The sequence below is a fragment of the Pristiophorus japonicus genome, chromosome 6, assembly GCF_044704955.1.
Source record: "Pristiophorus japonicus isolate sPriJap1 chromosome 6, sPriJap1.hap1, whole genome shotgun sequence".
Taxonomy (NCBI): Eukaryota; Metazoa; Chordata; class Chondrichthyes; family Pristiophoridae; genus Pristiophorus; species Pristiophorus japonicus.
Window position 1 is genome coordinate 132,920,979 of NC_091982.1, and position 27,456 is coordinate 132,948,434.

At 49.6% G+C, this 27,456-nt stretch overlaps 1 protein-coding gene across 2 annotated transcripts in view; it reads right to left on the bottom strand.

Moving 5' to 3' along the window:
* The window catches only part of LOC139265245 (lactosylceramide 4-alpha-galactosyltransferase-like), a 61,881-nt gene that overhangs the window by 18,658 nt on the left and 15,767 nt on the right, over positions 1-27,456 (bottom strand). The window contains exon 1 of one of the 2 annotated variants that reach the window (XM_070882180.1): positions 8,893-8,915. The exons of the other annotated variant lie outside the window; for it this stretch is intronic. Within the exon in view, the coding sequence (XP_070738281.1) occupies positions 8,893-8,896 (4 nt within the window). The 5' untranslated portion in view covers positions 8,897-8,915. Of the gene's footprint in view, positions 1-8,892; positions 8,916-27,456 lie in introns of those variants that run through there. 2 annotated transcript variants of the gene reach the window in all.

Consider the following 27,456-nt stretch of genomic DNA (forward strand, 5'->3'; position numbering starts at 1 on the left):
TGGGGGGAGGATGTCGGGGATGGGGGGAGGGTGTCGGGGATGGGGGAGGGTGTCGGGGATGGGGGAGGGTGTCGGGGATAGGGGGAGGGTGTCGGGGATGGGGGAGGGTGTCGGGGTTGGGGGGAGGATGTCGGGGATGGGGGGAGGATGTCGGGGATGGGGGGAGGGTGTCGGGGATGGGGGAGGGTGTCGGGGATGGGGGAGGGTGTCGGGGATGGGGGGAGGGTGTCGGGGATGGGGGGAGGGTGTCGGGGATGGGAGGAGGGTGTCGGGGATGGGGGAGGCTGTCGGGGATGGGGGGGAGGATGTCGGGGATGGGGGGAGGGTGTCGGGGATGGGGGGAGGGTGTCGGGGATGGGGGGAGGGTGTCGGGGATGGGAGGAGGGTGTCGGGGATGGGGGAGGCTGTCGGGGATGGGGGGAGGGTGTCGGGGATGGGGGGAGGGTGTCGGGGATGGGGCGAGGATGTCGGGGAGGGGGGGAGGATGTCGGGGAGGGGGGGAGGATGTCGGGGAGTGGGGGGGGAGGGTGTCGGGGAGTGGGGGGGGAGGGTGTCTGGGATGGGGGGGAGGATGTTGGGGGGGGAGGATGTCGGGGAAGGGGGGAGAGGGTGTCGGGGAGAGGAGGGTGTCGGGGAGCGGGAGGAGGGTGGGGGGGGAGGGTGTCGGGGAGGGGGGAGAGGGTGTCGGGGAGGGGGGGGAGAGGGTGTCGGGGAGGGGAGGGTGTCGGGGAGCGGGGGGAGGGTGTCGGGGAGGGGGGGAGGGTGTCGGGGATGGGGGGAGGGTGTCGGGTATGGGAGGAGGGTGTCGTGGATGGGGGGAGGGTGTCGGGTATGGGAGTAGGGTGTCGTGGATGGGGGGAGGGTGTCGGGGATGGGGGGAGGGTGTCGGGGATGGAGGAAGGGTGTCGGGGATGGGGGGAGGGTGTCGGGGATGGGGGGAGGGTGTCGGGGATGGGGGGAGGGTGTCGGGGATGGGGGAGGGTGTCGGGGATGGGGGAGGGTGTCGGGGATGGGGGAGGGTGTCGGGGATGGGGGAGGGTGTCGGGGATGGGGGAGGGTGTCGGGGATGGGGGAGGGTGTCGGGGATGGGGGAGGGTGTCGGGGATGGGGGAGGGTGTCGGGGATGGGGGAGGGTGTCGGGGATGGGGGAGGGTGTCGGGGATGGGGGGGGCGATGGGGGGGGTTGTCGGGGATGGTTGTCGGGGATGGGGGGGTGTCGGGGATGGGGGAAGGGTGTCGGGGATGCAGGGAGGGTGTCGTGGATGGGGGGAGGGTGTCGGGGATGGGGGGAGGGTGTCGGGGATGGGGGAGGGTGTCGGGGATGGGGGAGGGTGTCGGGGATGGGGGAGGGTGTCGGGGATGGGGGGAGGGTGTCGGGGATGGGGGAGGGTGTCGGGGATGGGGGGGGTGATGGGGGGGGAGGTTGTCGGGGATGGGGGAGGGTGTCGAGGATGGGAGAGGGTGTCGGGGATGGGAGAGGGTGTCGGGGATGGGAGAGGGTGTCGGGGATGGGGGGGGGAGGCAGTCGGGGATGGTGGGGGGAGGGTGCCGTGGATGGGGGGAGGGTGTCGTGGATGGGGGGAGAGTGTCGGGTATGGGAGGAGGGTGTCGTGGATGGGGGGAGGGTGTCGGGTATGGGAGTAGGGTGTCGTGGATGGGGGGAGGGTGTCGGGGATGGGGAAGGCTGTCGGGGATGGGGGGAGGGTGTCGGGGATGGGGGAGGCTGTCGGGGATGGGGGGAGGGTGTCGGGGATGGGGGAGGGTGTCGGGGATGGGGGAGGGTGTCGGGGATGGGGGAGGGTGTCGGGGATGGGGGAGGGTGTCGGGGATGGGGGAGGGTGTCGGGGATGGGGGAGGGTGTCGGGGATGGGGGGGGCGATGGGGGGGGGGTTGTCGGGGATGGTTGTCGGGGATGGGGGGGTGTCGGGGATGGGGGGAGGTTGTCGGGGATGGGGGAAGGGTGTCGGGGATGGAGGGAGGGTGTCGTGGATGGGGGGAGGGTGTCGGGGATGGGGGGAGGGTGTCGGGGATCGGGGGAGGGTGTCGGGGATGGGGGAGGGTGTCGGGGATGGGGGAGGGTGTCGGGGATGGGGGGAGGGTGTCGGGGATGGGGGAGGGTGTCGGGGATGGGGGAGGGTGTCGGGGATGGGGGGGGGTGATGGGGGGAGAGGTTGTCGGGGATGGGGGAGGGTGTCGGGGATGGGGGAGGGTGTCGGGGATCGGGGGAGGGTGTCGGGGATGGGGGAGGGTGTCGGGGATGGGGGAGGGTGTCGGGGATGGGGGAGGGTGTCGGGGATGGGGGAGGGTGTCGGGGATGGGGGAGGGTGTCGGGGATGGGGGAGGGTGTCGGGGATGGGGGAGGGTGTCGGGGATGGGGGGAGGGTGTCGGGGATGGGGGAGGGTGTCGGGGATGGGGGGGGTGATGGGGGGGGAGGTTGTCGGGGATGGGGGAGGGTGTCGGGGATGGAGGAGGGTGTCGGGGATGGGAGAGGGTGTCGGGGATGGGGGAGGGTGTCGGGGATGGGGGAGGGTGTCGGGGATGGGGGAGGGTGTCGGGGATGGGGGAGGGTGTCGGGGATGGGGGAGGGTGTCGGGGATGGGGGAGGGTGTCGGGGATGGGGGAGGGTGTCGGGGATGGAGGAGGGTGTCGGGGATGGGGGAGGGTGTCGGGGATGGGGGGGGCGATGGGGGGGGGGGTTGTCGGGGATGGTTGTCGGGGATGGGGGGGTGTCGGGGATGGGGGAGGGTGTCGGGGATGGAGGAGGGTGTCGGGGATGGGGGAGGGTGTCGGGGATGGGGGGTGAGGTTGTCGGGGATGGTTGTCGGGGATGCGGTGGTGACGGGGATGGGGGGGTGACGGGGATGGGGGGGTGACGGGGATGGGGGGGTGACGGGGATGGGGGGAAGACTGGGATGTGGGGAAAGACTGTCGGGGAGCGGTGGGGCGGAGGCTGTCGGGGAGATGGGTCTGTCGGGGCTGCTTCATTTCACTGCTCGTGCTCACCTATCCTGTCTTTCGATAATGTGTAATTAAACGCTGCTGATCCCTGCTGTTTGCTGGGCAGACAGATGTTGCAGCAGAAATGCTGACCCCAGAAGTGAGGCACTCAGTTGGCTTTGTTGCAAGTAATGCTTTTCATGGAAATGTGCCAAGAAAAGCACTCACAGATGGGCAGACTGCTGCAAACACTCTCGGCCGAATGTAATCTCATTTGCACCTTAATCTGGTCTTTGCTATTTCCTCATGTGTTTTTAAAGTTGCATATCTTGACATCCAATATGCCTAGTGTCGCTTGCCCACGCTACCATACAACTAGTGGGAGGACAGAAGACTCGGAAACTTTTAAAAGCCAGCAAAGAACGAATAAAAAAATTATTTCGTCAGGGAAGATAGACTATGAAAATATAAAAACAGATCCCAAAAGTTTCTATAAAAAGGAAAAGTGTGGTTAAAGTAAAGGTTGGTCCCTTACAGGACGAGACCAGGGAATTAGTAACGGGAAACATGGAGATGGCAGCAACTCTGAACAGATATTTTGTATCAGTCTTTACGGTAGAGGACGCTAACAATATGCTGATAGTGGATAGTCAAGAGGCTACAGGGGGGGAAGAACTTAACACAATCACAATCACTGAGGGGGTATTACTTCGAAAGATAATGGGACTAAAGGCAGATAAATCCCCTGGACCTGATGGCTTGCATCCTAGGGTCTTAAGAGAAGTAGCAGCAGGGATGTGGATGCATTGGTTGTAATTTACCAAAATTCCCTGGATTCTGGGGAGATCCCAGCAGATTGGAAAACTGCAAATCTAACGCCCCTATTTGAAAAAGGAGGCAGACAAAAAGCAGGAAACTATAGACCAGTTAGCCCAAACATCTGTGGTTGGGAAGATGTTGGAGTCCATTATTAAAGGAGCAATAGCAGGACATTTGGAAAAGCAAAATTCGGTCAGGCAGAGTCAGCATGGATTTATGAAGGGAAAGTCATGTTTGACAAATTTGCTGGAATTCTTTGAGGATGTAACAAACTGGGTGGATAAAAGGGAATTGGTGGATGTGGTGTATTTGGATTTCCAGAAGGCATTTGACAAGGTGCCACATAAAAGGTTACTGCACAAGATAAAAGTTCACGAGGTTGGGGTTAATATATTAGCATGGATAGAGGATTGGCTAACTAACAGAAAACAGAGAATTGGGATAAATGGTTCATTCTCTGGTTGGCAACCAGTAACTAGTGGGGTGCCACAGGGATCAGTGCTGGGACCCCAACTATTTGCAATCTATATTAACCACTAGAAAGAAGGGACTTAGTGTAACGTAGCCAAGTTTGCTGATGAAACAAAGATGGGAGGAAAAGCAATGTGTGAGGAGGACACAAAAAATCTGCAAAAGGACATAGACAGGCTAAGTGAGTGGGCAAAATTTGGCAGATGGAGTATAATGTTGGAAAGTGTGAGGTCATGCACTTTGGCAAAAAAAAATCAAAGAACAAGTTATTATTTAAATGGAGAAAGATTGCAAAGTGCCGCAGTACAGTGGGACTGTGCATAAAACACAAAAGAATAGTATGCAGGTACAGCAAATGATCAGGAAGGCCAATGGAATCTTGGCCTTTATTGCAAAGGGGATGGAGTATAAAAGCAGGGAAGTCTTGCTACAATTATACAGGGTATTGATGAGGCCACACCTGGAATACTACGTGCAGTTTTGGTTTCCATATTTACGAAAGGATATACTTGATTTGGAGGCAGTTCAGAGAAGGCTCACTAGGTTGATTCTGGGGATAAGGGACTTATGAGGAATGGTTGAGTAGGTTGGTCCTCTACTCATTGGAATTCAGAAGAATCAGAGCTGATCTTATCAAAATGTATAAGATTATGAGGGGGCTTGACAAGGCGGATGCAGAGAGGATGTTTCCACTGATGGGGGAGACTAGAACTAGAGGGCATAATCTTAGAATAAGGGGCCACCCATTTAAAACTGAGATGAGGAGAAATTCCTTCTCTCAGAGGGTTGTAAATCTGTGGAATTCGCTGCCTCAGGGAGCTGTGGAAGCTGGGACATTGAATAAATTTAAGACAGAAATAGACAGTTTCTTAAACGATAGGGAATAAGGGGTTATGGGGAGCAGGCGGGGAAGTGGACCTGAGTCCATGATCGGATCAGCCATGATCGTATTGAATGGCAGAGCAGGCTCGAGGGGCTGCATGGCCTACTCCTGCTCCTATTTCTTATGTTCTTATGTTCTTGTCTTTAACCTTTAGCTGGAGAATGGCCCAGGTGCTGGAGCCTTGATGCGAGCTGGGCACAGTCGGTCTGTCATCTGATGATCGCCGTTTCACATACAAGTCCAGTTCTCTGATCAACAGCAAAGAGTCAGTTGCCCGAATGCCATGTGATCTTTTACATCCACCTGAGAGGGCAGTCAGGGCCTCAGTTTAATGGCTCATCCCAATGACAGCAGCCCCTCAGTACTCCATTGAAATGCCAGCCTAGATAAACTGCTTCAAAACAATAAAGCGTCTCAAGGCTTTATAGAATCATAGAATGAGAAGGCATCGAGGCCATTCAGCCAATTGTGCCTATGCCTGCTCTTAGAAAGAGCTATCCAATTGGTCCCACTCCTCTGCCCTTTTCCGTAGCCCTGTATTCAAGCATTAATCCAATTCTGTTTTGAATCTGGTTCTGCCACCCTTTCAGGCAAAGCATTCCAGATCATAAAAACAGACTGTGCAAAAATAAAACTCTTCATCCTCTTGGTACTTTGGGCAATGACCTTCAACCTGTGACCTCTGGTGACCGACCCTCCTGCCACTGGAAACCGTTTCTCCTTGTTTGCTCCATCAGAAGCTCTCATCTTTTGAACACCTCAATTAAATCTTCCCTTGACCTTCTCTTTTCCAAGGAGAACAATTCCAGCTTCCCAACTCTCTTCACATTACTGAAGTTCCTCATGTCTGGGACCATTCCAGTAAAGCTCCTCTGCTCCGTCTCCAGGCCTGGACATCCCTCCTAAAGTCTGATGCCCAGAATTGACCACTCTACTCCAGCTGGAACCGAACCAGTGATTTATAAAGGATTAGCATAACTTCCTTGTTTTTGAACTCTATTTATAAAGGCAAGAATCCTAGAGGTTTTTTTTTTAATATCAAAAACATCCTTCAAAGCAACTTTAAAAGTTGCAAGCTGACCTGCCTAGACTTTGATTACAAGCAGTGATGCAATAATGTCCAGCTACCTCTTCCCCAAAACATTATCCATCGCCACACAGTTTATTGATTACTACAATCTATCACTAGGAACAGAGTGACTGAGCTTTGGATCTAAAGGCAGCAAGGCCTTGTGAAGGGCCAGTCATGTCTGACTAAATCTACTGAATGCTTTGAAATCACACTAACAGGGGAGGGTCAATCGATAGATGTACACACATCCAGTGGCATTTGATAATGTTCCATACAAGCGTATTTTAGCAAAAATAACAGCGTATGGTATTGCAGGCAACCTTGTGACATGGTTTGGTAACTGGCTGGGAGATAGGAGACGGAGAGTAGGGTTAAAGAGAATGTGACAACTGCTGTTCCCAGGGATCTGTATCGGGGCCCCAGTATTTCACCACATACCGCAATGGCTTGGATGAAGAGAGTGCTGTGTAGGGGGGCGGGGAGGAGAAAGACGGGGCGGGGAGGGGGGGGGCGGCGGGGACGGGCGGCGCGGGGGGGGGATGGCGGGCGACGGGGGGGCAACAGGGGGAGCGGGCGACGGGGGGGGGGCGGGCGACAGAGGGGGGGGAGGCTGGGCGACAGAGGAGGGGGCGCCGGGCGACGGGGGGAGGGGGCCGGGCGACAGAGGTGGGGGCCGGGCGACGGGGGGGGGGGGCGGGCGACAGAGGGGGGTGCGGGCGACGGGGGGGCGACAGAGGGAGGGGCGGGCGACAGAGGGAACGATACTACGCATGGTGCTTCCTTTTGTTTATATTAGAAATTCCAGAAGTGAAAATTTTCTTTCACTTGAAATGCTCTCTTCATGTAACACAATTTCAGCTTTAGTTTTTCCCAGATGATTTGAATCAAATTGGGAACAGGAGCGCCAAATTCAGTTACACTGAAGTAATGCCCAGGTGCAATGATGGGGCAAGAACAATGTTGCTTTCAGGACATGGGATGCTGGGATGATTACACGGGATTTGGTGATCACAGTGCACCATTCGTCCAATGTCTCTTTCAGAACACAAAGAAAACAAAATTACATTTCTGTAGCGCCTTTCATGGCCTCAGGACATCCCAAAGCACTTTACAGCTAATGAAGTACTTTAGAAGTGCATTCACTGTTGTAATGTAGGAAATATGGCAACCAATTTGCATACAAGCAGCTCCCACAGATTGCAATGTGATAATGACCAGATAATCTGTTTTACTGATGTTGGTTGAAGGATAAATATTGGCCAGGACACCGGGGATAACTCCCCTGCTCTTCTTCAAAAAGTGCCGTGGGATCCTTTATACCCACCTGAGAGAGCAGACCGAGCCTCAGTTTACCGTCTCATCTGAAAGACAGCACCTCCGACAGTGCAGCACTCCCTCAGCACTGCACTGGAGTGTCAGCCTCCCTATGTGTTTAAGTCTCAAGCAGTGGGACTTGAACCCACAACCTTCTGACTGAGAGGCAAAGTGTGCTGCTCACTGAGCCATGGTTAAAAGCTTATATGTTACAGGGGCCAACACCTCCCTACATCACTCTGCTCGAGGCCCTGGTGGTTTATGGGCTTGTTAAAGGGGCAGCACAGAAACAGATGGTCAGAAACGTAAGGAAGTGACGGGAGAGGCAGAGAATCCTAAACTGGTGGTCATTTTTTTTGCACAGGAGTCCGAAGGCAGTCAGGGCACCAAAAGCTGCTCCCCCACTTATCATCACAACTGCGGCATTTCATTCCCAAGACTTCAAAAAGTTTCCCCATTAGCAATAAAGATATCAAAACTCAGGCTGTCCTCGACTCTGGAGAATTTTTGGAGGCATTCTGGAGGTGATATGATGACACAAAATGACCAAAGATTTGCTGGAAAAATAAAGTTGAGATTACGGCAGCTACCATTATTAATTTGCAAAAGAGCGATCAATTTGTGGCACAGAGATTGTCGCTGAGTTTTGATTCTCCACAAATTGCTGGAGGAATTGCCGTTAGCCTCGACACAACCCAGAAAAGGCATCTCACAAACCCACTGCACCCTGTCCTCACCCAGGGGTTGGGGGGGGGAAATCGGGGGTCGGGGGGGGGGGAATCAGGGGTCGTCTTCGCCTTAGGCAGTCCCTCGAAGCGAGGTGACTTGCTTCCACGCCAAAAAGGGATGTGTTCACAGGTGTTCAATGAAGGACCCAATATTCCAGACCCCGAACTACATGATGCCTGTATATGGATTTTTTAAACGTGTGGTGACCATTACACACCAGCCACCACACGGGCTTGACAGAGCTAGGTCTTGGTCCAGTGGCAAGGATTAACCAAGACGACTGGAGACCTGCTCTGCTGCACGGACCCAGTTCGCACACATATCCCAGTGTGAGCTGATCCGTGCTGCCTCTGGGCCCTCAGCTTTTCTGGCCCTAAATTTGCGCTTCTTCTGGGTCCCGGTCATTTCCGTCTACAGTCTCTTGCTGCTCCTTTGCCCCGACCTCGCCGCTCCTTCTGTACCCGCTCCAATCACGACCTGGGTTATGGAGAGCAACACCTGAATTCAGCCAGCAGTGACGTGCTGGCAGTGAGGAGCAACAGTTGGGGGGGGTTTCACAAACATAAAGAAAAGGACAAGACAAGAGCAGCTAGTCTGCCAACACCATTTCGACATGATACAACCAAACATCATCAAGTCTGACCCCCTCCCCTCTCCCCGACATACACATCCGCCGCAATTGTCGCGAAGCCGGAGGATCCGTGGTCAGCGCCCTTGGTGGCAGGTCCCAATTCTGTTGCCGACTCTAGCCTGCTGTGCAGAATGATTCGGCTTGTTAAGTCCGGCAGCGTGTTTGCCAGCCTATTAAAGGAAGTGGGTTTGATGATGTCATTTGATGACACGTCATCAGCCGGTTTCTTTAAAGGGACCATGCGTGAATTTACTTTGCCAGTTGTGCTGTCAGTGTTCCATACTGTTGAGGTGCAGCAAACACTGACTAACACGGCACAAAGGTGCACGGCTATATCTAGGCTCGCCCAGGACTCCCTCCAGATGCTTATTGAGGGACTCACAGCACACAGGGAGGTTCTCTTTCCTTCCCATGGGCAGAAGATCCCTCCCCAGGAGACCAACGCACCCTGGTTGCACATTGTCCAGGAGAACACGAGCAGGGATATGGTCAGGAGGACCAGGCTGCAGTGGCACAAACCTTTCAATGATCTCAGTAGATCACAGAACGTTACTGCAAAGCCACACTCAACCTCATCCTGCTGTGCCTCTCATCACATCCCCATCACTGTACCTTCCCTACCCTACCCCTGCACATCCTTACTCACACCAACTGACCTTCCACCTCCACCCATCCCCCTCTCTCTATCTACATTATCATTTCCTCCTCTCACTAGCCACCCCATCCTGGTCCAATCATACCAACTAACACCACACAGGGGTTGGCACTTGGGTGTTTTATGCAATGTCCATGTAAAGTTTCTGTTAATGTGTGTCAAACATTGAATCCTTTATTTTCAAGACTTTGCCTTCTTGGCCAGATCTGAATGCACCTTTGGAAATGGCTTAATGAGTAATAGTGAATGGTGAGACATAACGGTACCCCCCGCAATGGTGATGAGCGTGAAAAGAATGGTTTGGGCATTGCAGGGATGCTTTATGGTGCTGATGTGGGGTGGTGCCAACCTGGTATATCATGTGGCAGCCAGGGTGTACAGCGTCAAGTGAAGTAAATGTGGCCATGGTGAGGCCATCCCTGGCGACCCAGGTAGCAATGTGGTCGGGTGCTGATGCCCTGTGCAGCATCAGCTGATTGTGGAGAAGGTTGGTGTTGTTGTTGGTGATACTGGTGTTGGGGCTGGTTGTGGTGGGATTCTGAGGACCAAGGTGAAAGAGTTTCAAGGGCACCGATGCTGATGTAATAAATGGCAGGTGAACTTGAAATGACAGAAGCGATCTGTCAATGGTGGAGAGGTTGTCCCAATGAGGTGACACTGGATAGACAGTTTATTCAAAACACTTGCAACCTGCATAAAGTTCAATGTGTCTTCCAAAAGCAGAAAGGAACATCTTGTGAGCTTGGAAAGTGAACAGCTGCGAGATGGGAGCTTTTCTAGCACATTTGCAGCTGTCAGGTAATGAGATGATTCTGTGGTCACACAACTCTCAGCCACCTTACCTGACGTGACCCCCGAGCAGCGTGGACCCCATGGCTGAACTCATAAAATGTAAAGGTGAGCTCAAAATAATTACGTAAGAAATAGGAACAGGAGTAGGCCATAAGGCCCCTCGAGCCTGCTCCGCCATTTAATAAGATCATGGTTGATCTAATCATGGACTCAGGTCCACTTCCCTGCCCAATCCCCATAACCACTTATCCCCTTATCGTTTAAGAAACTGTCTATTTCTGTCTTAAATTTATTCAATGTCCCAGCTTCCACAGCTCTCTGAGGCAGCGAATTCCACAGATTTACAACCCTGAGAGAAGATATTTCTCCTCATCTCAGTTTTAAATGGGCGGCGTCTTATTCTAAGATTATGCCCTCTAGTTCTAGTCTCCCCCAATCAGTGGAAACATCCTCTCTGCATCCACCTTGTCAAGCCCCCTCATAATCTTATACGTTCAATAAGATCACCCCTCATTCTTCTGAATTCCAATGAGTAGAGGCCCAACGTACTTAACCTTTTCTCATAAGTCAACCCCCTCATCCCCGGAATCAACCTAGTGAACCTTCTCTGAACTGCCTCCAAAGCAAGTATATCCTTTCTTAAATATGGAAACCAAAACTGCACGCAGTATTCCAGGTGTGGCCTCACCAATATCCTGTATCCTTTTTACTCCATCCCCTTTGCACGAAATGCCAAGATTCCATTGGCATTCCTGATCATTTGCTGCACCTGCATACTATCCTTTTGTGTTTCATACACAAGTACCCCCAGGTCCCGCTGTCCTGCAGCACTTTGCAATCTTTCTCCATTTAAATAATAACTTGCTCTTTCATTTTTTTTCTGCCTCTCAATTTCCAACATTATATTCCATCTGCTAATTGTTTTGCCCACTCACTTTGCCTGTCTATGTCCTTTTGCAGATTTTTTGTGTCCTCCACACACATTGCCTTTCCTCCCATCTTTGTATCATCAGCAAACTTGGCTACGTTACACTAAGTCCCTTCTTCCAAGTCATTAATATAGATTGTAAATAGTTGGGGTCCCAACACTGATCCCTGCGGCACCCCACTAGTTACTGGTTTCCAACCAGAGAATGAACCATTTATCCCGACTCTCTGTTTTCTGTTAGTTAGCCAATCCTCTATCCATGCTAATATATTACTCCCAACCTCGTGAACTTTTATCTTGTGCAGTAACCTTTAATGTGGCACCTTGTCAAATGCCTTCTGGAAATCCAAATACACCACATCTACTTCTTAATGTGCTTTTAACAAGGTCATAATGACATGTATTGCCTCCCCCGCCGCTGCATGTTGGTGTGTTCAGTGCCGACCATCTGGGAAAGACGCATGGCGGCGGTTTGACAGTGGGGTTCCAACGAGCTGTCGATTAAAAAGTCCCACCCGAACCGCCAGCATCACTGATCCCCGAAAAAATTCCCCCATCATCTCCAGAGGAACAAAGCCTGAAAAAATTTAGGAACAAACAGACATTCCTCTCCAACACCAGAAAGCAAATCCCATGAGACCGAGGGGACTGACATCAGGCAAAGGGACAGGGGCAAATCTTCAAAGATCTGCACAGGGGTTAATATCGACACTGAGGCAAAAAAATCCATCCAATATAGTAAACTAGAGGTGGGAGGGGTTAAAGAGTCATCATCATCACCTTTAAAAGCGAGTTCTCAGGTGACTGAACAGTCCAGTACGGGAATTACAGTCTCCGTCGTAGGTGGGACAGACAGTGGTTGAAGGAAAGGGTGGGCAGGGAGCCTGGTTTGCCACACGCTCCTTCCGCTGCCTGCACTTGGTTTCTGCATGCTCTCGGCGATGGGACTCGAGGTGCTCAGCACCCTCCCGGATGTTCTTCCTCCACTTCGGTCTTGGACCAGGGATTCTCAGGTGCCAGTGGGAATGTTATACTTTATCAAAGAGGCTTTGAGGGTGTCCTTGAAACTTTTCCTCTGCCCACTTGGGGCTCGCTTGCTGAGTAGGAGTTCCGAGTAGAGCGCTTGCTTTGGGAGCATGTGGACGATGTGGCCCATCCAACGGAGCTGGTCGAGTGTGGTCAGTGCTTCGATGCTGGGGATGTTGGCCTGATCGAGAACACTGATGTTGGTGCGTCTATCCTCCCAGTGGATTTGCAGGATCTTGCGGAGGCAGCGTTGATGGTATTTCTCCAGCACTTTGAGGTGTCTGCTGTATATGGTCCACGTCTCTGAGCCATATAGGAGGGCGGGTATCACTCTGACCTGTAGACCATAAGCTTGTTGCCAGATTTGAGGTCCTGATCCTCAAACATTCTCTTCCTCAAGCGATGGAAGGCTGCACTGGCGCACTGGAGGCGGTGTTGGACCTCGCCATTGATGTCTGCCCTTGCTGATAGTAGGCTCCCAACGTTGTCCAAGGCCACGCCATGGAATTTGATGACTGCGGAGCAGTGCTGCAATGGTGGGGTCAGATCGGTGGAGGACCTTAGTCTGACGGATGTTTAATGCAAGGCCCATGCATTTGTACTCCTCAGTGAAGGTGTTAACAATGGCTTGGAGTTTGACCTCCGAATGTATACAGATGCTAGTGTCATCCGCTTACTGTAGTTCGATGACAAAGAATGGGATGATCTTGAGGCCTGGAGGAGATGTTTGAACAGGTTCCCATTGATTCGACAGTTAAGTTCCACTCTAGCGGGTAGCTTGACTGTATAGTTAACTGGTGGGGTGGTGGGGGTAGGTATTGAAAGAGTGACAGGGTGAAATGAATCCGAGTCATAGAAATTTACAGCTTGGATGGCAGCCATTTTGGCCCATCATGTCTGTGCCGGCCAATAAAGAACTACCCAACCTAATCCCACTTTCCAGTTCTTGGTTCGTAGTCCTGCAGGTTACGGCACTTCAAGTGCACATCCAAGTATTTTTTAAATGTGGCGAGGGTTTCTGCCTCTACCAACCTTTCAGGCAGTGAGTTCCAGACCCCTGCCACCATTTGGGTGAAGACATTTCTCCTCATATCTCCTCCAAACCTCTCCCCAATTACTTTAAATCTATGTCCCCTGGTTGTTGACACCTCTGCTAAGGGAAACAGGCCCTTCCTATCCACTCTATCCAGGCCACTCATAATTTTATACACCTCAATCAGGTCTCCCCTCAGTCTCCTCTGTTCCAAAGAAAACAGACCCAGCATCTCCAATCTTTCCTCAAAGCTGAAATTCTCCAGTCCAGGTAACATTCTTGTAAAGCTCCTCTGCACCCTTTCCAGTGCAATCACATCTTTCCTGTAATATGGTGACCAGAACTGCACGCAGTACACCAGCTGCGGCCAAACCATTGTTTTATACAGTTCAAGCATAACCTCCCTGCTCTTGTATTCCATGCCTCAGCTAATAAAGGCAAGTATTCCATATGCCTTCTCAACCACCTGATCTACCTGGCCTGCACTCCAAGGTTCCTCTACACTTCTCAGGTGTCCTATCATTTAATGTGTATTCCCTTTCCTGATTAGCCCTTACACTTCTCCAGATTGAATTCCATTTGTCACTGTTCTGCCCACCTGACCAGTACATTGATATCTTCCTGCAGTCCGCAACTTTCTTCTTCATTATCAAACACACAGCGTATTTTAGTGTCATCTGCAAACTTCTTCATCATACCCCCTATATGCAAATCTAGATCATTGATATATACCACAAAAAGCAAGGGACCCAGTACAGTTGGACCTCTCCAGTCCTGAACGGTGCCGGAACAGAGAATTTCCCGAACCAAGGGAGGTCTCACTTACTGGTACCGGTGGACCGTGCCCAGGCTCCTGTGTGATGTGTGCTGGCACCCTGTGGGTGGCTCCCTCAGCACCCACTCACTGACTGACAGCAGCTCCAGCCAATTGCTGATTACACTCACTGACTAACACTCCCAGCCCATCACCAAAAACACCGATGACAGTCATTGCAGCCGATGAAAACTTAAAATATATAAACCCGCCATTCCCTCTAGCCCAACTAATGCTGAACCACGGATTGTCTGGATGAGTGTGCCCTGGACTGGAGAGGTACAACCAGCACTGAGCTCTGCGGAACCCCACTGGAAACATCCTTCCAGTCACAAAAACATCCATCAATCATTACCCTTCACTTCCTGCCTCTGAGCCAATTTTGGATCCAACTTGCCACTTTGACCTGGATCCCATGAACTTTTACTTTTGTCACCAGTCTGGCATGTGGGATCTTATCAAAAGCTTTGCTAAAATCCATATACACTACATCATACACACTACCATCATCGGCCCTCCTGGTTACCTCCTCGAAAAATTCAATCAGGTTACTCAAACACGACCTTCCCTTAACAAATCCGTGCTGAATGTCCCTGATTAATCCATGTCTTTATAAATGTAGATTTATCCTATCCTTCAGGACTTTTTCCAATAATGTTCCCATCACTGAGATTAGGCTGACTGATCTGTAATTACTCGGCCTATCCCTTTCTCCCTTTTTAAACAAAGGTACCACATCAGCAGTCCTCCAGTCCTCCGGCACCACACCTGTAGCCAGAGAGAATGAGAAAATGATGGTCAGAGCCTCTGCTATTTCCTCTATTCCTTCTCCTAACAGCTTCGGATACATTTCATCCGGGCCTGGGGATTTATCCACTTTCAAAGCTGCTAATCCCTTTAATACTTCCTCTCTCACTATATTTATTTCATCCATAAATTCACAGTCCTCCTCCCTGATTGCAATGTCTGTGAAAACAGACTCAAAGTGTTCATTAAGAACCAGACCGATATTCTCTGCCTCCACACACACTTTAACTTTATGGTCCCTAATAGGTCCCACAAAACCCCCTGAACACAGTTGGAAGGTAATTATTCTCTTGCTCTTAATGTATTTATAAAACATCTTTGGGTTTCCCCTGATTTTACTTGCTAAAGTATTTCATGCTCTCGCTTTGCTTTCCTGATATTTTTTAATTTCACCCCTGGACTCTCTATACCCTCTGGAGTTTCTGCAGCATTGAGCCCTCGGTATCTGTCATCAGCCTCCCTTTTTTTCTTTATCCTACCCTGTATTTCCCTTGACATTTAAGGGGGCTCTAGATTTGTTAGCCCCACCCTTTTGCTTTAAGGGAATATACTTGCTCTGAACCCTCCGGATCTCCTCATTGAATCCTCCCACTGCTCTGACACAGATTTACCAACAAGTAGCCGTTTCCAGTCCATTTTGGCTAAATCCCAGTTCAGTTTAGCAAAATTGGCTTTTCCCCAATTGAGAACTTTTATTCCTGGTTTAACTTTGTCCTTTTCGATAATAATCAACTTATTAATTAATAATTTGAAGTCTTGGTTTATTAATGAGACCCAGGTTAGCAATGCCTGGGGGTGTAACAGACATCCTCTAGCTGCTCGCTAATAACCAGTCCCCATCAGCAAACACATTTAGTGCATTGTCTGGACGCAACCCGTGAATGTGTTCCAGAGCCAATCAATCACATCATTTGAAGATCAGCAGCCTCCCCAGGATAATCACCTCACAATCTATTGGCCAGATTACCTTGACTACATGCACAACTGTAATAGTGCAACTCTGGCATAGGGAGCTGTGAACGGTGCAAGAGAGGAGTTTATGAAGGAGGTGCTTTACGCCATTAGTCATGCTGCTCCACATGTTCCTGGGACAGTAATGCTGCTCCCACAATCCCGCCAAACACAGTTGGAAGTAATTATCCATAGTTACAACCCGTTACAATCATGCAGTCACACATTTCCTGCATTTGAGCCACTTCACACTCTGCTGTCATTTGGCCTGAAACATAATGAGCCTGGTGACCTGCAAATGATGTGATTGATTGGCTCTGGAACACATTCACGGGTTGCATCCAGACAATGCACTATATGTGTTTGCTGATGGGGACTGGTTATTAGCGAGCAGTTAGAGGATGTATGTTACACCCCCAGGCATTGCTAACCTGGATCGCATTAATAAACCAAGACTTCAAATTATTAATGAGAAAGCAACAAACCCTCACTGTTGAGTATTTCATTGTGTATTTTTTACAGCTTTCTTACATTCTTCCCTGTATCCCTCAGTCCCCTTCCATCTATCCCCCTCTCAGTCACCTTCCATGTATCCCCCTCTCTCTGTCCCTTCCATGTATCCCACTCTCTGTGTCCGCTTCCATGTATCCCTCTCTCTCAGTCCCCTTCCATGTATCCCCCTCTCTCTCAGTCCCCTTCCATGTATCCCCCTCTCTCTCAGTCCCCTTCCATGTATCCCCCTCTCTCTCAGTCCCCTTCCATGTATCCCCCTCTCTCTCAGTCCCCTTCCATGTATTCCCCTCTCTCTGTCCCTTCCATGTATCCCCCTCTCTCTGTCCCCTTCAATGTATCCCCCTCTCTCAGTCCCCTTCCATGTATCCCTCTCTCTGTCCCCTTCCATGTATCCCTCTCTCTGTCCCCTTCCATGTATCCCTCTCTCTGTCCTCTGTCCCTTCCATGTATCCCTCTCTCTGTCCCCTTCCATGTATCCCTCTCTCTGTCCCCTTCCATGTATCCCTCTCTCTGTCCCCTTCCATGTATCCCTCTCTCTGTCCCCTTCCATGTATCCCTCTCTCTGTCCCCTTCCATGTATCCCTCTCTCTCTGTCCCCTTCATAGAAACATAGAAAATAGGTGCAGGTGTAGGCCATTCGGCCCTTCTAGCCTGCACCGCCATTCAATGAGTTCATGGCTGAACATTCAACTTCAGTACCCCATTCCTGCTTTCTCGCCATACCCCTTGATCCCCCTAGTAGTAAGGACCTCATCTAACTCATTTTTGAATATATTTAGTGAATTGGCCTCAACAACTTTCTGTGGTAGAGAATTCCACAGGTTCACCACTCTCTGGGTGAAGAAGTTCCTCCGCATCTCGGTCCTAAATGGCTTACCCCTTATCCTTAGACTGTGACCTCTGGTTCTGGACTTCCCCAACATTGGGAACATTCTTCCTGCATCTAACCTGTCTAACCCTGTCAGAATTTTAAATGTTTCTATGAGGTCCCCTCTCATTCTTCTGAACTCCAGTGAATACAAGCCCAGTTGATCCAGTCTTTCTTGATAGGTCAGTCCCGCCATCCCGGGAATCAGTCTGGTGAACCTTCGCTGCACTCCCTCAATAGCAAGAATGTCCTTCCTCAGGTTAGGAGACCAAAACTGTACACAATACTCCAGGTGTGGCCTCACCAATGCCCTGTACAACTGTAGCAACACCTCCCTGCCCCTGTACTCAAATCCCCTTGCTATGAAGGCCAACATGCCATTTGCTTTCTTAACCGCCTGCTGCACCTGCATGCCAACCTTCAATGACTGATGTACCATGACATCCAGGTCTCTTTGCACCTCCCCTTTTCCTAATCTGTCACCATTCAGATAATAGTCTGTCTCTCTGTTTTTACCACCAAAGTGGATAACCTCACATTTATCCACATTATACTTCATCTGCCATGCATTTGCCCACTCACCTAACCTATCCAAGTCGCTCTGCAGCCTCACAGCATCCTCCACGCAGCTCACACTGCCACCCAACTTAGTGTCATCCGCAAATTTGGAGATACTACATTTAATCCCCTCATCTAAATCATTAATGTACAGTGTAAACAGCTGGGGCCCCAGCACAGAACCTTGCGGTACCCCACTAGTCACTGCCTGCCATTCTGAAAAGTACCCATTTACTCCTACTCTTTGCTTCCTGTCTGACAACCAGTTCTCAATCCATGTCAACACACTACCCCCAATCCCATGTGCTCTAACTTTGCACATCAATCTCTTGTGTGGGACCTTGTCAAACACCTTCTGAAAGTCCAAATATACCACATCAACTGGTTCTCCCTTGTCCACTCTACTGGAAACATCCTCAAAAAATTCCAGAAGATTTGTCAAGCATGATTTCCCTTTCACAAATCCATGCTGACTTGGACCTATCATGTCACCGCTTTCCAAATGCACTGCTATGACATCCTTAATAATTGATTCCATCATTTTACCCACTACCGATGTCAGGCTGACCGGTCTATAATTCCCTGTTTTCTCTCTCCCTCCTTTTTTAAAAAGTGGGGTTACATTGGCTACCCTCCACTCTATAGGAACTGATCCAGAGTCAATGGAATGTTGGAAAATGACTGTCAATGCATCCACTATTTCCAAGGCCACCTCCTTAAGTACTCTGGGACGCAGTCCATCATGCCCTCGGGATTTATCGGCCTTCAATCCCATCAATTTCCATGTATCCCTCTCTCTGTCCCCTTCCATGTATCCCCCTCTCTCTGTCCCCTTCCATGTATCCCTCTCTCTGTCCCCTTCCATGTATCCCTCTCTCTCTGTGCCCTTCCATGTATCCCTCTCTCTCTGTCCCCTTCCATGTATCCCTCTCTCTCTGTCCCCTTCCATGTATCCCTCTCTCTCTGTCCCCTTCCATGTATCCCTCTCTCCCTGTCCCCTTCCATGTATCCCTCTCTCTCTCTGTCCCCTTCCATGTATCCCTCTCTCTCTGTCCCTTCCATGTATCCCCCTCTCTCTCAGTAACCTTCCATGTATCCCTCTCTCTCTGTCCCCTTCCATGTATCCCTCTCTCTCTGTCCCCTTCCATGTATCCCTCTCTGTCCCCTTCCATATATCCCTCTCTCTGTCCCCTTCCATGTATCCCTCTCTCTGTCCCCTTCCATGTATCCCTCTCTCCCTGTCCCCTTCCATGTATCCCTCTCTCTCTCTGTCCCCTTCCATGTATCCCTCTCTCTCTGTCCCTTCCATGTATCCCCCTCTCTCTCAGTAACCTTCCATGTATCCCTCTCTCTGTCCCCTTCCATGTATCCCTCTCTCTCTCCCTTCCATGTATCCCTCTCTCTCTGTCCCCTTCCATGTATCCCTCTCTCTCTGTCCCTTCCATGTATCCCTCTCTCTCTGTCCCTTCATGTATCCCTCTCTCTGTCCTTTCCATGTATCCCTCTCTCTCTCTCTCCCTTCCATGTATCCCTCTCTCTCTGTCCACTTCCAAGTACCTCCCTCTCTCTGTCCCCTTTCATGTATCCCTCTCTCTCTGTCCCTTCCATGTATCCCCCTCTCTCTGTCTTCTTCCATGTATCCCTCTCTCTCTGTCCCTTCCATGCATCCCCCTCTCTCTGTCCCCTTCCATGTATCCCTCTCTCTCTGTCCCTTCCATGTATCCCTCTCTCTCTCTGTCCATTCCATGTATCCTCCTCTCTCTGTTCCCTTCCATGTATCCCCCTCTCTCTGTCCCTAGTTCTGGACTTCCCCAACATTGGGAACATTCTTCCTGCATCTAATCTGTCTAATCATTGTACATTAATGATTTAGACGAGGGGATTAAATGCAGTATCTCCAAATTTGCGGATGATACTAAGTTGGGTGGCAGTGTGAGCTGCGAGGAGGATGCTATTAGGCTGCAGAGTGACTTGGATAGGTTAGGTGAGTGGGCAAATGCATGGCAGATGAAGTATAATGTGGATAAATGTGAGGTTATCCACTTTGGTGGTAAAAACAGAGAGACAGACTATTATCTGAATGGTGACAGATTAGGAAAAGGGAAGGTGCAACGAGACCTGGGTGTCATGGTACATCAGTCATTGAAGGTTGGCATGCAGGTACAGCAGGCGGTTAAGAAAGCAAATGGCATGTTGGCCTTCATAGCGAGGGGATTTGAATACAGGGGCAGGGAGGTGTTGCTACAGTTGTACAGGGCCTTGGTGAGGCCACACCTGGAGTATTGTGTACAGTTTTGGTCCCCTAACTTGAGGAAGGACATTCTTGCTATTGAGGGAGTGCAGCGAAGGTTCACCAGACTGATTCCCGGGATGGCGGGACTGACCTATCAAGAAAGATTGGATCAATTGGGCTTGTATTCACTGGAGTTCAGAAGAATGAGAGGGGACCTCATAGAAACGTTTAAAATTCTGACGGGTTTAGACAGGTTAGATGCAGAAAGAATGTTCCCAATGTTGGGGAGGTCCAGAACCAGGGGTCACAGTCTGAGGATAAGGGGTAAGCCATTTAGGACCGAGATGAGGAGAAACTTCTTCACCCAGAGAGTGGTGAACCTGTGGAATTCTCTACCACAGAAAGTAGTTGAGGCCAATTCACTAAATATATTCAAAAGGGAGTTAGATGAAGTCCTTACTACTCGGGGGATCAAGGGTTATGGCGAGAAAGCAGGAAGGGGGTACTGAAGTTTCATGTTCAGCCATGAACTCATTGAATGGCGGTGCAGGCTAGAAGGGCTGAATGGCCTGCTCCTGCACCTATTTTCTAAACCCGTCAGAATTTTATAAGTTTCAATGAGATCCCCTCTCATTCTTCTGAACTCCAGTGAATACTAGCCCAGTTGATCCAGTCTTTCTTGATATGTCAGTCCCGCCATCCCGGGAATCAGTCTGGTGAACCTTCGCTGCACTCCCTCAATAGCAAGAATGTCCTTCCTCAAGTTAGGAGCCCAAAACTGTACACAATATTCCAGGTGTGGCCTCACCAAGGCCCTGTACAACTGTAGCAACACCTCCCTGCCCCTGTACTCAAATCCCCTCGCTATGAAGGCCAACATGCCATTTGCTTTCTTAACCGCCTGCTGTACCTGCATGCCATTATGAAAAGTACCCATTTACTCCTACTCTTTGCTTCCTGTCTGCCAACCAGTTCTCAATCCACGTCAGCACACTACCCCCAATCCCATGTGCTTTAACTTTGCACATTAATCTCTTGTGCGGGACCTTGTCAAAAGCCTTCTGAAAGTCCAAATACACCACATCAACTGGTTCTCCCTTGTCCACTCTACTTGAAACATCCTCAAAAAATTCCAGAAGATTTGTCAAGCATGATTTCCCTTTCACAAATCCATGCTGACTTGGACCTATCATGTCACCTCTTTCCAAATGCGCTGCTATGACATCCTTAATAATTGATTCCATCATTTTACCCACGACCGATGTCAGGCTGACCGGTCTACAATTCCCTGTTTTCTCTCTCCCTCCTTTTTTAAAAAAGTGGGGTTACATTGGCTACCCTCCACTCCATAGGAACTGATCCAAAATCTCTGGAATGTTGGAAAATGACTGTCAATGCATCCGCTATTTCTAAGGCCACCTCCTTAAGTACTCTGGGATGCAGATCATCAGGCCCGGGGGATTTATCGGCCTTCAATCCCATCAATTTCCCCAACACAATTTCCCGACTAATAAGAATTTCCCGACTAATAAGGATTTCCCTCAGTTCTTACTAGACTCTCTGACCCCTTTTATATCCGGAAGGTTGTTTGTGTCCTCCTTAGTGAATACCGAACCAAAGTACTTGTTCAATTGGTCTGCCATTTCTTTGTTCCCCGTTATGACTTCCCCTGATTCTGACTGCAGGGGAAATTGCGTGTTCACCCATGGACTCATTGAATGGCGGTGCAGGCTCGAAGGGCTGAATAGCTTACTCCTGCACCTATTTTCTATGTTTCCATGTATCCCTCTGTCCCCTTCCATGTAGCCCCCTCTCAGTCCCCTTCCATGTATCCCTCTGTCCCCTTCCATGCATCCCTCTCTCAGTCCCCTTCCCTTTTCCAACCTTCTGGGTCCATCCAAGTCACTTACAACACCTCTTTCAAACTCCCATACTGTTTTGCATTTGGCCATCCTTTCACCCTGTTATTTCTGCTCAATCACACTCTTGATGCCCTTATCCCCAGTAAAGCACGTGTTCTCTCCCACCCAGTTATTCCCCCTGGTACGCTCCCCCCGCCGCCCCCCATCACTGCTCCCTTGAGTCCAAAGAACGCAGATTTGAATGTTTATGGTGGACAACTGGTTTAGCCATTTATCACCAGATCTGGCAGGGCCACTTAAAGAATTATTGGGTCCTGCTCTTGTCTGCCAAAACTGCTCACGCTCCGAGGTCATTGCAGAATACAAAGATAACCCCCCTGGCTTCCCTTCTCCACTACAATCTTTTAAAACCCCTCTCCCCTGCCTCCTTTACCATCGCCTTCAACAATAAGTGTCAGGAGCTCAGGGACTTCTTTGCCATTAAAATTGAGACCATCTGCTCGGCTGCCTCTGCTGCTTCCCTCGTTTCCCCTAGCGCACCGGGCAAAATTTCCTCAAAAGTTACTCCCTGCCCTAGCCGGGAAATAGCACTTTTTTTCTAGTTTCTCTCCTATCTACCTTCATACCCTCTCGGAACTCACCTTGTCCACAAGCCCCACTCCTGCAGCGTCGAGCCTATTCCCACAGAACTGCTGACCACCCATCCGGCTCCCAAGCTAGTTCATTTTCCTCTGGTGCTGTCCCCCTCCCTTTCCAATCTGCCATAATAGAAGGAGGCCATTCTCCCCATCATGCTTCATCATTCTCTTCCTCAAAAATCCAACCCTTGATCCCTTCATCAGTGCAAACTACCGTCCCATCTCCAACCTCCCTTTCCTCTCCCTTGAACGTGTTGTCACCTCCCAAATCCGTGCCCATCGTTCCCTCAACTCCATGTATCAAACCCTCCAAATACAGTTTCCACCCTGCCTCAGGACCGAAACGGCTCTCATCAAAATCACACATGAAATCCATCACAATTGTGACCATGTGCAGTATCCCTCCTCATTGTCAACTCTATCCTCTTACAGTGCCTCTCCTCCATCATCCAGCTGAGTGGAACTGCACTCGGCTGCTTCCATTCTTATCAACCAGTTGTAGCCAGAGAATCACCTGAAACCGATTCTCTTGCCGCTCCCTCAGCATTATCTCTGGTGCCGCCCGCCCCACCCCCCCACCAAAGGATCTGTCCTTGGCCCCCTCCCATTCCTTATCTACATGCTGCCCCTTGCGACGTCATTCAACTTCATCCAAAAACATGGAGTCAGTTTCCACATGTATACAGGCAACACCCAGCTCTACCTCTCCATCACCTCTCTCGACTCATCCATTGCATCGGATTGGTCATGCTGCTTTCCCGGCATCCACTCCATCATTCGCGGCTGTGCCTTAAGCTGGCTAGGTCCTACTCTCTGGAATTCCATCCCGAAACCTCTCCGCCTCGCTACCTCTTGCTCTTCCTTTATGATGCTCCTTAAAACCTCTCTCTTTGACCAAGCTTTTCGTCACCTGTCCGAATTATGTGGCATGGTGACAAATGTTGTCTGATCATGTTCAGGTGAAGCATCTTGGGACTTTTTACTACATTAAAGGCACTATATAAATGCACGTTGTTGTTATTCAATTTTAAAACAGAATGGCGAATCTCACTCTTTTTCTGATCGCGGATAGTGCTAAACATTACCCGTGGTCTCATGAAATGGCAAAATACAACCAAGTGCGATTCAAACGCTGATGACCAGGATAAACTTTAACCTAATTCTGGTCCAAGTCAGCATGGATTTATGAAAGGGAAATTATGTTTGACAAATATTCTAAAATTTTTTGAAAATGTAACTAGTAGAGTGGACAAGGGAGAACCAGTTGATGTGGTGTATTTGGACTTTCAAAAGGCTTTTGACAAGGTCCCACACAAGAGATTAGTTTACAAAATTAAAGCACATGGTATTGGGGGTAATGTATTGAAGTGGATAGAGAACTGGTTGGCAGACAGGAAGCAAAGAGTAGGAATAAACGTTTCCTTTTCAGAATGGCAGGCAGTGACTAGTGGGGTACCACAAGGTTCAGTGCTGGGACCTCAGCTACTGACAATATACATTACTGATTTAGACAAAGGAATTGAAAGTAATATCTCCAAGTTTGCAGGCGACACTAAGCTGGGTGGCAGCGTGAGCTGTGAGAAGGATGCTAAGAGGCTGCAGGGTGACTTGGGCAGGTTAGGTGAGTGGGCAAATGCATAGCAGATGCAGTATAATGTAGATAAATGTGAGGTTATCCACTTTGGTGGCAAAAACAGGAAGGCAGAATATTATCTGAATGGTGACAGATTAGGAAAAGGGGAGTTGCAATGAGACCTCGGTGTCATGGTACATCAGTCAATGAAAGTTGGCATGCAGGTACAGCAGGCGGTGAAGAAGGCAAATGGCATGTTGGCCTTCATAGCGAGAAGATTTGAGTGTCGGAGCAGGGAGGCCTTGCAATTGTACAGAGCCTTAGTGAGGCCACACCTTGAATATTGTGTTCAGTTTTGGTTTCCTAATCTGAGGAAGGACATTCTTGCTATTGAGGGAGTGCAGCGAAGGTTCACCAGACTGAATCCCAGGATGCAGGACTGACATGATGAAAGATTGGATCAACTAGGCTTATATTCACTGGAGTTTAGAAGGATGAGAGGTGATCTCATAGAAATTCTGACGGGACTGGACAGGTTAGATGCAGGAAGAATGTTCCCAATGTTGGGTAAGTCCAGAACCAGGGGTCACAGTCTAAGGATAAGGGGTAAGGCATTTAGGACCGAGATTAGGAGAAACTTCTTCACTCAGAGAGTTGTGAACCTGTGGAATTCTCGACCACAGAAAGTTGTTGAGGCCAGTTCGTTAGATATATTTAAAAGGGAGTTAGATGTGGTCCTTATGGCTAAAGGGATCAAGGGGTATGGAGAGAAAGCGGGAATGGGGTACTGAAGTTGCATGATCAGCCATGAACATAGTGAATGGTGGTGCAAGCTCGAAGGGCGGAATGGCCTACTCCTGCACCGATGTTTCTAACCCAGTCACTGGTAATGTTGCATTGCTGTCACATTCAGCATTTCAATTACCAGTATAACAAGGAAAACGCAGCAACCAAGGCCAGATTAATAGGTTGGCCATCAGCCGCATCACTTTCAAATTACTGCCACGCTCACTGCATCCTATTCCAATGGGAAAAACTAGTCAATTTGGAGCAAGTTATCAGCAGTGAGATCATTACGCTAGATGGAAAAATATACAGTGAACATCCCCAGTCTCACCCTGGCAGCAATATCTGGACCACTAGTTGCCCGTGTTGCCAGCAGATCTCTCCTAGGTTGAGCACAGAGAATCAGGTAAGGTGAGAGAGTCTGGCTCTACTGGCCCAAGCACACAGATGGAGTTCAGGCCCCACTTTAGAGTCATACATTCTGTCCTTATTTTTATACAATACTTTTATTATTTAGCAAATAGCAAAACTTCTGACAATATGGTAAGCAGAATGATAGAGAATTCAAACAGGCTGCATTTAGACAGGTTGAGAAAGCACAGACTCCCATGTCTATGTGCAGTTCAGCATGTTGCATTAAAGTCATCAATCAACTTGACATTTTAGGACCTTGGGTAGCGAACCAATTAAAAGGTTAAAAGACTATTAATTGAGCCAATAAGGTCAAAGAAGGCGAGTTATTTTCTGTAAATTGAACCCGGTATAAATACAGCCATTTTGGCCATGTGATATCAGAAGGACAAAGAACTGGCTTCAAGCCAAGAGCTTGTTGCTGTCTGCCAAAATAAAGTGACATTAAAACTACAATCGGAGTTCGTATTTCATTGGAAATTAAGAGATCTAACAATTTTGGCATCACGAACACAATCGCTGAGGAAAGAAACTGAATTTTGGACATCGGACCTACATACTGAGGTAAGGACTCCTCTTTATAAAAGTCCTCGGTCAAAAGTCTAAATTCGCCTCTCCTTCTACGCGATTCCGAAAGCCTCCGGTTTGCAAACCCTCCAGTTGGTAGTCGGCTCGAGGTCCCATAGACGTCTAAACTTCGGCGATGTGTTCGTTAATTAATCACCGACCTATTGATCGGCTCGAAAGCCTACGATTCGAGACCCCAGTAAAGAAATCAGTATTATGGCAGCAGGAGATAAGAGCAAAGAATTGCCTACAACTGTTAAAAGTGAGCAGGCACCACCTCAAGTTTCGATAGATGAAATTTTCGAACAGTTGAAAGAATATATAGAGCAACAATTCAATTTATCTAAAACCTGTATGAAGATTGAACAAAAGTACGGAACCTCCAAAGGACAATGGTCCTTGGACGAGATTAAAAGGGTCTGGGGAAAAACGACCCGTATGAAAAATAAAGAGCGAACTAGATGGTCCCTAGCCATTATGGGACAGATTCGAAAGCGGAATAAAATTATAATGCTTTCCCAACATGATCGAGAACTGACCAGTACAAAGGACCAATTGCAAGCTGTTTGTGAACAGCTCCGACAGAAAAAGCTTGAACTTGAAAAGTCGGAAGCGGAAGTTAAAGATCTTAAAGGAGAAATTAAAGAATGGAAAAAATCATTAGGTCAAGAGACAGTAATAGGAAAAGGAAAATGTATCGGTCAATTTGGATAAATTAAAAGCATAAACCCGAAGACACGACCGAGGAATAGATACGGATTCTGAATCCTCCGACGATACAGGGTCGGAGGATGAAGAATTAGGGGTGCGCTTTGCCCCGTTTAAAAAAAGACGTGTTGTAGTCAAATCAGAAGAGACTGCGGATGAGGGCGGAACCAAAAAAACAAAGAGAAGGGTGTATGCAGAATACTTAGTTCATGATCTGGCATACCCAGAGAAAATTGATAAATGGTCCAAGGAATTGCCCAATCCAAAGAAAGGGGGAGTGAAAACGTGGGACCAATTGGACTGCTTAAGAAATATATATCAACTTCTTCCCTGGGACGGAGTGCAAATTTTGACCATAATGGTGCCAAAAACACAGGGAAGAAAATTGCACGACAAGGTAGAAGAAGCTTTGGGGCAGGATGAGCAAGAATTAGACGCAGGATGGGAGGCGATTAAACACTGGCTGCAAGCCTTCAGTCCAGCTAAGACAGACTGGGGAAAAATTGCAGCCTGCCAACAGAAAGGAACAGAGGAGGTCCTGGAGTATGACGAGCAGTTTAGATGCCCGTGGCTAGAACATTCGGGTATGAATAATACGGATGAAGAAATGGATGAACAAGTGTTTGGACCCCTGAAAGCAGCTTTCGTGGCAGGTCTAAAGCCAGAACTGCCCAAAATGCTTAAGGTAGTGTTACCGGACTAGGAAGGTAGAGGAACTACCCTTGCAGCATTGGTGGATCGATGTAACCAATTAGATCGGGATATGGGAGCTAAAGTCCGAGCTGTACAGGCTATGGGATGGAAATCCCAGGATTCCGATAAACAGTTTACGGAAAATTACCCGGAAAATGTCATTATTGTGGGAAAGAAGGTCAT